At 46.8% G+C, this 12045-nt stretch overlaps 1 protein-coding gene across 8 annotated transcripts in view; it reads right to left on the reverse strand.

Annotated features, from left to right (window-relative positions):
• Positions 1-12045, reverse strand: part of SCN5A (sodium voltage-gated channel alpha subunit 5) — an 86030-nt gene that overhangs the window by 47226 nt on the left and 26759 nt on the right. For all 8 annotated transcript variants that reach the window (XM_060164059.1, XM_060164054.1, XM_060164053.1 and 5 more), the window contains exons 10-13: positions 11734-11913; positions 10733-11104; positions 5581-5713; positions 4406-4641 (exon numbers count right to left, since the gene is read on the reverse strand). In XM_060164059.1, coding sequence (XP_060020042.1) covers positions 4406-4641; positions 5581-5713; positions 10733-11104; positions 11734-11913 — 921 coding nt within the window. The remainder of the gene's footprint in view (positions 1-4405; positions 4642-5580; positions 5714-10732; positions 11105-11733; positions 11914-12045) is intronic.

Raw genomic sequence — 12045 nt, forward strand, 5'->3', positions numbered from 1 at the left:
ATAGTATTTTTGCATTGTTTTAAGGTTTCTATAACCATATGTGTTCTTTTTTGCAAGTTCCTTTTATTCTTAACATCATGTTTGTGAGATTTATCCATACTGAAAGATGTATACATATTCCTTCTAACTGTGCACAGTATGAAAACACCACAATTTATTTATCCATTTTTAAGTGGAGGGATAGACATTTAGATTGATTCCAATTTTCCCTGTGACTAACAATGCAGCAAAGAGCTTTCTTGTACATGTCTCCTTATACAGACATGTGGGACTTTCTCAAGAATATGTATATCTGAAATTGTTATAGGGTATGCATATCCGTGACTTATCAGATACTGTACAACTGTTCCCTGAAATGGTTGTAACAAATTGACACTCTTACAAAGTGTGAGTTGCCGCTGTTTCATATCATTGCCAACACACAGAATTTTACTTCTGATTCTCTAATGGGTGAGAAACAGTATCTCAGTGTTGATTTAATTTGCATTCCTCTGTGTTTCTTTTCATCTGTTTATAACTATCTGAATTTCCTCTTCTGTCATTTCTTCTGTCCATTGTTGTGGTTGTGTTTTTGCCAGTGGATTGTCCCTCTTCTCTTTATTGATGTGTAAGCATTCAATGCATATTCTGGATTCCATGTCTTTCCAGTTAAATACTTTTTATAACATCAATTTCCAGTTTGGGGTAGTGATTTCACTTTGTTTACCATATCCTTTATTGTACACATATTACAAATTTTTTAACATAGGTAAATTTAGCAATCTTTTCTTTCATGGTATAAACTTTTTGTATGTTGGAGAAAGCCTTCCTAACCTCCAAATTTTAAATATTCTTCCACATTTTTATTCTAAAAGCTTTAAAATTTTATTTTATTGCTTTTAGGTGTTGAATCCATTTCCCTGCAACTAATTAATGAATATGGTATGGGGTAGGGATCTAATTTACTTTCTTCCATAGAGATAACCATTCTGGGGACTTCCCTGATGGTCCAGTGGTTAAGACCCCATGCTTCCAGTGCTTCCTCTGCAGGGGGCGTGGGTTCGATTTCTGGTCCAGGAACTAGGATTCCGCATGCCATGCAGTGCAGCCAAAAAAAAAAAAAAGGAGATAACTATTCTTCCCAATCTTATTTATTGAATAGTCGGTCATTTTCATATTGATTTATAATGCCATCTCTGATATTTATCAAGTCTCCAAATATGCATTTCTTATTTCTGAGTTCTTGATTCTGTAGTACTGGTCCATTTTTCTATATTGCACCAATACTATAATGTTTCAATTACTATAGCTTTATAATACATCTTATACATGGTACGGTAAGCTCCCCAGCTGATTCATTAATTTATTTCATAGACATTATTTTTCCATATTAATTTTAGGATCGCCTTTTCAAATCCCATGGGTAAAAATGTGTTGGGATTTTGATCAGAATTACATTAAACATCCAGGTTAATTTGGTAAGAACTGATATCTCTACAGTATTCAGAATTTTATCCATGAAAATGGCATGTCTCTTCACTAATTTATTCTTTTATATTTTTCAATGGTTTTGTAATTTTTTTCATATAAAATTTACAATCTTCTGCTACATTTATTCCTAGATTCCTCACAGTTTTTATTGCTATTGTAAGTGTTAACTTTTAGAAATTACTCTCCAAATGATCATTGATGGTGGCGAGGAGCAGAATTAATTTTAGTATGCAGAGTCTGTACCTACCAACATTGCTGAACTCTCTTACTGGTTCTAATTGTCTTTCTGTAGATTTTCTTGGATTGTTTCTATAGATAATTCTTCTTTTTCTTCTCTTACCACACTGACAAGGACTCCAGTATAATTTGGACTCGAAGCAGGGAGATGGGAAAAAAGCTAGTGCTGCAGCACAGCAGTGTAAGGCACTAGGTAAGAGGATGAACTCTAGATACAAATGGCTTGGATTTGAATCTTGGGTCTTTCACTTCCTGGCTGTGTGACCTTGGTTAAATTATTTCACCACTCTGTGCCTCTGTTACCTTATTAGTAAAATAAGGGTAATAATAACACCATCCCCCTTACTGGTTGTTATAAAAATTAGGTGTTCAACAAGTATTAGCTATGATTGCCAGGATCACTTTGTGTGTTAATTTTTCAGACATAGCTTCCAGGAACACCCAGGTATAAATCTGAACTCCAAATCTGTATAAGGTCAAATTCATAGTCACAAGCTTCTGGAGGTTACCTTCCCCACCCCCTCACCCCCCTCCAGCCCTGGCTGAGACTGACAACCTTCCTTCCTTATTGTTTCCCAGGGTCAGTGTGTGGATTTATTTGAGTTCACCACTTTACTGAACATAGGGTCATATTCTTATGGGGCTACTCAGTTCCAAACCCTACCTGCACTGTCCCAAATATAAGTCCTGTCCCTGCGTGTTCACAGAAATCCAAGCCCCCAAGATTACTCAAATCAGCACCCCTCCCACCCCCTAGGGCAACTACAGAACGATTTCACACGTTTACTGCTATGGTTTTTAAGTACCTCTTTGTTTTTGGCACTTGGGGGTTTTTGTTACTTTCTCATGAACTTTATTATGCATGTCAAAGAATGTTTGCTGTATTTTTGTTTCACAGTTGGAAACATCTCAGGTTTCCTTGTCCACAGTATTGCTAGGAACAGACGTTTCATTTGCCTTTTGCCTTTGTTTATATGATGGGCTAAACATTAGTGAAATCTATCATTCTTCTCCTTTATGGAATTTGTCTTTAGTGACATGCTTGGAAAGGATTTTTTCACACCAAGATTATTTACCCATGCTTATTTTTGTGATTTTGTTTCTTTACATTTAATATTTAAACCATCTAGAATATATTAACTGCAAGACAATCAAAACCTTACATACTAGCAATAAAGCTATCCAAACAGAACAAAATAGAGCTGTAATCCAATGACATGACCCATTACTAATAACTGAACCACAAATTTAACACGACTGCAATTCAATCACAACTTAATGCTCCAGGGAAGCCACCAGTGCTCTTCATCACCTCGACTGCTGCTCAGTCCAACCCAAAGGTCACATTCCATTAAAACTGTATTCAACTGAAATCCTATGTACCCACCCTCTGAAGACCACCCAACACAAGGCAGGCACAACTGTGCCACAAGACTCTTACAGACTGATATCTAGCTTTTCCTTCTGTTTGTATACAGAAGAAGAAAAGAAAAGCAGAATCACAGCAAAACGGACTCACATTTGTGAAAAAGTTTGAATAGACCCTGTAGAGAACTATCTAGAGTTCTGGATATGGTAAGTAATAAGGGAAGAAAATCCTCACACTCCACAGTGTAGGAGACATGTCTACGTGTGGGGGCCACCTGTGCAGCTGGGACCAAGACAGGGCTGGGTCTGCAAGAGGAGAGAGCTTGGAATGAATGACCCCCTCCCCCCACTCAACCTCAGTGATGATCCCAGGAGCTCCTTTCAGAGGCCAGTGGGCTCTCTGCAGCTTTGCTCTAGGATCTTCTGCAGAAGGGTCGACCCTTTGTTTACCTGGACAGAGCCAGTAGGACCCTGTCCCCCAGAGTCAGGAGACAACAGCTACATGCCCAGCTATGCCATCACTATGTCACCTCTCTGGCCTCAGTTTTCCATCTTCAGAGTGAAGAGCTAGGACTTGATTTGGTGTCAAGAAGAAAAAAATCAGAATTAGAACCCAGACATTCTGACTTCCAGGGACAGTCTCCTTAATAACAACAACGAAGATAATAACCACAGCTATCATTTATTTTGAGTGCTTATGGTTTATCAAACTCTGAGCCAAGCACATTATACACATTATCTTATTCAATCCTCATTAGCTTCCTATGAAGTTGATATTGTCATACTAATTTTACATTTATTAAATTCAACAAATACTTACTGTACCAATTACTGAAACTAAGTAATTTGCTAGAGGTCACATAGTTAGTAAGAGCTGAGTCAGAATTCAAATCTGGCTCTGCCTGATTTACTCACTCCATCCATCCATCCATCCATCCATCTATCTCTCTATCCTTCCCTTCCTCCTTCTCTCCATCCAGCCATCCATCCATCCTTTCCCTAAGAGAACTGCCTCTTTTTGCATGCACTCTCCTCCTCCGTTACTAACTGCCACACCTCATGTCCCCACACATTTCAGGCTCACACTCAACTCACTTTTGTTTTCTAGCTTTTGGGCATCTTTATCCCTAACCTCTCACTCCCAATTACATCTGTCACGAAAGCTGATCCTGAGGCTCCGCCCACAAGGTCTTCCACAATGACTCCTATCTTCAGAAGATCCTTTCGTGTTCTGAGTCACTCCTCCCTTACCCACAAAGGCTGTGCCAGCTGGCCAAGAGCCCTTCACAACACGATGCCCATGTGAGAGTCAGCTGCCAGCAGCCCTTACCAGGTTTCCGACCTGCAGCATCTCCTCAAATTCAGTTGTCATGTTGTAATGCTCCAGTGCCATGAAGAGTGTGTTAATCACGATGCACATGGTGATGGTGAGGTCGGCGAATGGGTCCATGACCATGATCTTCACTCTCTGCTTGATGGACATCCACAGTGGACAACACTCCCAGATCAGGTAGCGCTGGGCAAAGCGATTCCAGCATGGCGGATACTTGCGGTGAGACTCCAACTCTGGGTGGGAGGGGGCGGGGCAGAGAGCCAGTGAGCTGGTTTGTTTTTGTTGACCAACTCTTATATAACTCGTGGTATTCCAGAAAAGATGTATGACCTACCCAGGAGATGACAGGGCTGCTACATGACAGGGGGACAGAAAGAGGGGCAGGGATGACTAAGGGAAAGAGTGGCCTATGTCCTGGCTCCTTACTCTGGGAATACGGGAGAAGAGGGCCACAGGGACAGAAAACCAGGATGGATGTGGGGAAAACTGGGACAAGATAGATTTGGACAAATGTGGGCTCTCTTGAGACAACACTCCCACATAGATCTGCGGACACTCAGGGGAGGTATAGGCTGAGACAACATCTGAGACAGGCGAGTTCAGATATAAGGACACCCAGGACCCAACAGGTAGGAACAGATGTGGATATCTGAGACATGTCAGGACAGATGTGGGGGGGATGCCTGGGACAGAAGTCATGTTGGACAGGAGAGGACAAATCAGGGGGTGCCAAGTTCAGGATGGATTGGATGTGAGGTTGCCTAAAGTGGGACAGGCTTGGACAGATGTGGGAGGCTTGGAATAACCTGGGGTAGATATGGGGATGGCTGGGATAAGCTAGAACAGGCATGCTTGGGATGGGATGGTCCCAGCAGACATGGGAATGCTTGGGAGAGGACAGGATGAGACCAATGAGCCCCTAGGACAGGCCAGGACAGCTGTGGGGATGCTTGGAAGAAACACAGACATGGCTCCTGAGGATGCCCAGGAAAAAACACACTGGAACAGACGAAAAGACACCCAGGACAGGCCACAGAGACTGAAAAGTCTGGGACAGCTGTGCGGATGTCCAAGGCAGGCAAAGCAGCTGGGGTGAACTTGGCTCAGGCCTGGCTAACTGTGAGGGTGCTCAGACTAGAAGTGGGGAGTGTTTGGATGACACCAGGGCTGACCTTCCAGTACGCTGGTGAGGACGCTGACTGCACTGAGGGTTCGCCGCCGCTCTCCTGGCTCCTCGAAGCCATCCACACACGGAGCCTGGGGGGTCAGCATCTGAGGCCTGCCTGGCTCCTCCGACGGTGTGGTCTGGGTGTAACCGGGAGATATGCATCAGCCTGGGGACGGGGGTCTGCCTGGATCTGGGGCAGCTGCCCCAGACTCAGGTTGGAGAGGTCACAGGGGGCCACATGGGGGTCTTGATGGGACACTGGGTGCTGGGCTTCTTTGCTCCCAACTCCCTCCCAGCTAACAACTCCCCTCTTGCCAATCATTACCTCCTTCATTCTCTTTTTTTTTCACCATCTCTCATTAGTGGTGATTCCTGAGTGTGGACGGGAAATGACATGTACCAGGTTCTTTTAACCAGATGCTGACATATACATTAGTACATGCAAAAACGATCTGGGAGTCTTAATTGACCCCAAGCTCCCCAGAGTCAACAAAAGCTGAAAAAAAACCCACCGTGCTCTAAGGTGACATTAATGGAAGCATAAAGCACAATGTTCAGACACAGCTGGTGGGAGCTTTTGTGGAGGCAGGTTGGCTACATCTACCAAGAAAATTTTACATTGGCTCTGCATTTCCTTGTCTAGTAATCAAACTTCATAAATAATTATACACGTGCACCAAAAATACGTATGCAACAATGTTCACTGCAGCGTTGTTGCAAATACCGTAAAAACAAAACAACTGATCAATAGGAAGAATATTAAAATCAATTATGGATACAGTCCAACTCGGGACTCTGACGCAGACAATAAGGAGAACGAGGCTGTTACACATATGTTCCCATGGGAGCACTTCCAAGACAAACAGTTTGATGAGAAAACAAGAAAAAGGTCTGGAAGATAACACACTAAATTGTTAAAGTGGCTATATCCGGGGAATGGGATTGTGTGGGAAGGGCAAGGAGTTTTACTTCTGCACTGTTGGATTTGTTTTCAACGTGCTTGTGTCATTTTTGTAAGTAAAAGAACCAGGCCTACAAATGGAGACGGGGTGTGTCCTAATGAAGGGGGTGGCAGCAGACATTCCCGAGGCTTACTTCAGAGCCCCCCACAGAACCAAGAGGGGCCCGCAAAGACTTCATGTCAGCATGGCCGTGCATGACCACAGTCCGTGAGCCCAAGCTGGGGCTGCTAAAGGCACTGCGCTGTTCAGCGTGCAAGAGCGAGGCTCTATAATCTGTCAGAGGGAAGATGGGCCTAGACAACGCAGGGTGGCAGAGCCAGGGCCCGGGGTGGGTACCAAAATGATCTGGGCTCAAGTTCAGGTCAGCTTTTGTGATTGGCAGGACTGCCTTGAACTGTTGCCTATGGAGGGAGTGAGCTCCCAGTCATTGAAGTATTCAAGCAGAGGCACCTGAGAAAGCTGAGATAGCTGGTGGAACAGTAGTACCCTAGGTCCAATGCAACTACAAATCTGGCCAGCTTAACTCACAAGCATGTCTTAAATTCTCCCAACTTCTCTCCTTTACCATCTGTGATAGTTTGGGTTATCATTCAGCAAATATTTACCTTTTCCTCTCCCACTGTGACTGAAGCAAAATTCCCTGTCTTATTGGTGACACGCCTGCTTTGGCCAAGGGAGTGTTAGTGGACATGATGTGAACAGAAGCTTTGAATGTGCTTGTGCCATTTGCCTTGCTCTTGTGCTCCAGTAATCCTCCAGGAAAAGAGCTTCCCCAAGTAGCTGCCACACTTTCAGCCCGGGACAAAGACAAGGGGAGCAGCCCTGAGCCTAACCTATAGTATGGAGCCAGGCCATGTGCAGTCTGAGGCAGAGCTGCCCAGCCAAGGTCAACCTAGACCAGCCAAACCATGGTCAACTTGCAGAGAAGTGAGCGTGAGAATAAAGGCTTGTTGTTAACCATTGACTTTGGGGGTAGTTTGGTACACAGCAGTATTGTGGAAATAGCTGACTGATACACTGTCCTAGTGCAAGCTGTCATCATCTCTTTCCCAAAACTACTACAACAGCCTCCTAACTGGCCTCTTCTCTCCCCTCTGTTCTCTACACAGCTGAAAGGGATTCCCTTAAAAAGTAAATCAGATCATGATAATCCTCTGATCAACAACTCCCCCCATCTTACTCAGAGTAAATCCAAACTTTTCTATAGTTTACAAGGCCCTGCATAGCCTAAATCCTAATTCCTCAAACTCATTTTATATCCCCTTCTGTTTCCACCACACCCAGCCCTGCCTGGCCCCTCTCATCCCTTAAACATGTTGAGCTTATTCCTCTTCAGTGCCTTTACACTTTCTGTCCCTTCTGCCTAATACACTATTTTCCCACATGTTCGTGGCTGGCTCCCTAAAATCACCTGTTGGTCAATTTTAACTTCACCTCCACATAAAGGACTTCCCTGCATATTCTAACTAATAGCCCCCATTCCCAGCCCTCCCCCTAGCAACTATCTATCACATGACCCTTACTGGTCCCTAGAAATATTGATCAGTTTACTCTCTGTCTTCCTGCCTACGATGCCAACTCCATGAGGTCAGAGCTCTTGTCTGTTCTGTTCACTGTTATATCCTTGGAGCCTTAAAGACTGGCACTCTACGCAGAGGGTTGGCACTGGATAGATATGGGTTAAATGGATAAATACTTGGCACTCAGGGGCTTGAGTTAAGTTCTAGCTCTGTCCCTAAGATGACGGGGGCAGGGAGGGGCGTGGGTAGGAGGGAGAAGAATCTGTTCAAGGTGCCTCCCCCACTCCCTCTGCCTTTGGGGCCAGGCACACATACAGACAGCAGGCAAAGTAAACCTTCACCCTCTGCCCCAAATTAAAGTGAGCTGTCTGTTGGGCCTGCCGCCTCCTATGTTGATGAAGAAACCACTACGTGCCCGACACTGTGCTTTGTTTTCAGACTAGAACTGGGCAGAGGTGTCACCAGGGACCCAGTTGAAGCAGGGAAGGCATCCTCAGAGGCCTACAGCCTGCTAATCTCTTTAACTTTTCAACATCTCCATCTTGGTCCACTAATTCCTTTAACTTTGCAGATAACCCCCTTGGCCCGCTAATCCCTTTAAGGTTATAAATGGGCCCCACAGAAGTGAGAATGGGTGAAGTCAGAGTTCCCCCGTAATGAAGTGTTTGAACTTGGATCCCTCCGGACATGTGCAGTACAATGAGATGATTTTCTCCCTAATGAGATTAGGGAATTCTATTAGCGCTCCAGCTGTTGACCTGATTCCACAAGGCTGAGGCTCCAGGGCTGGACCTGCAGCAACTGGGAATCTGTGTTCTTGGGAAGCCAGACCCCCACCCTCCAGGTAATGGCCAGGTGGGTCCCCAGACCCACCCAGAAGCTATGGTCTGCACCCAGTGCATTCCCAGGACCCTCTCCTTGACTCCCTGCTCCAGAGGAGCACGAGGGCCCCAAGTCTTCACTCCTTCCGTCCTGCTCAATAATAACAATCATAGATAATAATAATTATTATTGAACATGAGGCAAGTACTGGTCTAAGCACCAGACAGGTATTAACACTTTTAGTCCTCACCACCACCTTCTGATGTGGATATTATTTTTATTTCCACTTAACAGATGACGAAATTGAGGCAGAGAGAGATTAATTGCCTGTGCAAAGTCCCACAGCTAGAGCAAGTGTCTGAGCTGGAGCAAAACAGGCCATCTGGCTGTGAGCACCCTCTTCAGCCTGCCTCCACCTTCCTGATCAGGTTTCCCTGTCTTGCCGTGCTTCCTCAGAAGCAGGTCTGCCCTCCTCCACCTCCCGCAGGCCTCAGGGTCTGAGACCCACATTTGCCCTTTTCCTGGGTGGGCTGCTCTGAGCCCTGTGCTGGGGGCAGGGGTCAGCAAGGGCACTCGGTGACTGGTTGGGCAGACATCAGCCTGTCATGGGATAGGCTGACTGAGTGATCAAAGCTCTGACTGGCCTCTCATGATCTGGCCCTCCCTTCCCGTCACCTTTCTGACAATTGCTCCAACTCCCCTCCCGTTTACTCCCTGGTTTCCAGCCACACTGCCCTCGTGGCATTTCCTCCAATACACTAGGCATGCTTCTGTCTCAGGGCCTTTGCACTTGCTGTTCCTTAGGCCTGGAACATGTTTCCCACAGATGATGCAATGACAGTATGTTACTACAACATTATCACCACATCAACGTACTCGTGCGTGTCCTGATTGCTTTACGCGTTCATCCTGGCTTCGATCCTGAGGTGGGTATTTTATTTTATTTTACTATTTTATTTTTTGGCTGCACCGCGTGGCATGCGGGATCTTAGTTCCCTTAGCAGGGATCAAATCTGCGCCCCCTGCAGTGGCAGAGTGGAGTCTTAACCACAGGACCACCAGGGAATTCCCTGAGGTGGGTATTTTAAATCCATTTTACAGACAAGAGACCTGAGGCAGAGAGAAATAAAATAACTTGCTCACAGCCATCCAGCTGGTAAGCAAACCCCATCTGTCTCCAGAATCTGGGTGCTAACCCCTCTGCTATACCACCCCTCACCTGGTTCCCCGCTCCTTGCCTCCTTCAGGTCATTGTTTAAATGCCTTGTAATAAGGGGGTTTCCCTTTCCTTCTTCCCCACTTTCGTCCTCGCACAGTACTTAGAGCTTGGGCTAATATTACTTGACATGTATCAGTTTGTAAAGTGCCAACATATTTTGAATTTGATGAATAACTGTCGCCCAGAAGCTCAGAAGTGTTCCCTTGCCACTCTGGCCCTTCTCCAGATTCTCCATGATCCGCAACTCTCCAGGGCTCACACCTGGCACACACAAGACCTCTAGGGCACTGGTCCTGTGTCACCACAGTGTCTCAGTGCCCATGCCTTACTCGCTGCTAAATATTTAACTGTCATCCCTGTTTATCATCATTAGATACCATATATGCATACATACACATTCTTCTTCTTTCTTTAACTTTTGTCTGTCTGGAAGCTCTAGGAAGCAGAGATTTTTTTGGTAGGCTTATTCACCCCCAGAGCTCAGTACACAATAGGCGCTCAATAAATACTTGGTGAATACTTGACTTTACTCTAAAAGTACTTTACTCTAAAAGTAAATACTTTTAGACCTGGCTCTGGTGACCAGTCTGGGAGATGGGACCCGCCTGGCGCTGCATGGCGGGGCGGACTCACCGTGTCCAGAGGGCGCTCCAGCATCATAGGGCGGAGGAGGCGGCTCCCTGGGGAAGTGGCCTCAGGGTCGCCTGCCCCCAGCAAGGAGACCACCCCGTTGCAGTCCACAGCGCTGTCCCTTTTGCCATTGAGGACGTGGCTTGGAGTTGAGGTTCCGGGACTGGGTTGTCCCTGGGCACTAGGCCGGCGCAGGGGCCAAGGCACCAGCAGTGATGTGCGGTGGCTCTCACTGTCCCCGGCTGTGCTGTTTTCATCATCTGCAAAATCTGTCTCAGAACCCACGTCCCGTCGGCGGAAGGTGAAAATGCTTCCATGGCTGGAGCGTGGCTTCAAGGAGGTCCTGCTGAGGCCGTGGGTGATGCTGAGATGATTCTGAGGGCACACAGAGAGGGGACGTGATGAAGACGGCTCTCCCCGTGCTCCCAGCTTATCACTTGTGGCTTTGGCCCCAGCTCAACTTGGAGCATTGAGGGCTTTTGTCGGCCACATAGGAACTGGATGGGCTGAGCCGGGGGTGCTCAGAGGAGGGGTGCAGCGTTAGAGGCAATCCTGCATCTTCTGGGATCTCTGCTCACCTGAAGCCTGTGCCTCTGGGGCTTTGAGATTGAAGCTTATCTGGGGGAGAAGGGGGCAGGAAGGCCCCTGCAAACAGGCCTGGCCCGAGCAGGGCCTGGGGCAATCAGTCATGTCCCTCACTCATTTGGGCACATCCTTGAGCTCCTACCAATCCACACCATGGGGAGACCCTCAGTCCCAGCCCCAATACTGGGGACTTAGCTGAGGTTGGGGATATCCTAACACCCAAACCTACCCTATCCCTCTGCCCAGGGCTCCTCCACTCTAAGAGTGGCCATGGGAAACAGGAGGGGCTGGGAGGGGGCTCAAGGAATATTCTCCTTGGGGAGCAACTGTGGGGGCTGTGACAGCACCAGGGGACTAGCACGATGGCCTTCTGATGCCGGATCCACCCTGAAAGGGCCAGAGCCACGGCCGGAGATTACCACTGCTCGGGGACCATCCTCCGAGTCGGACTTGGGGAACCTGTCATCCCCACACTCCTCCGACCCTGAAGACATTCGTTTTCTCTGCTTGCTCCTTCCCTCGTGGGAGATTACTGCGGCCAAAGGGGACATCTCCAAGGAGCTGCGGGACACGGTGTCCACACCCCTGATGGTGAGGGCCTGAAAAATGGTGGAAGAAGGGATGTCTTGGTCATTGAGACATGATGCAACCTCAGGCCAAGGTAGGCCAGGCAACTCTCAGCACCTGTTTTCCCCAACAGTTAAGTGGACCTGCCCACGCCCCCCCAAACG

The sequence above is a fragment of the Lagenorhynchus albirostris genome, chromosome 10 (assembly GCF_949774975.1).
Source record: "Lagenorhynchus albirostris chromosome 10, mLagAlb1.1, whole genome shotgun sequence".
NCBI lineage: Eukaryota > Metazoa > Chordata > Mammalia > Artiodactyla > Delphinidae > Lagenorhynchus > Lagenorhynchus albirostris.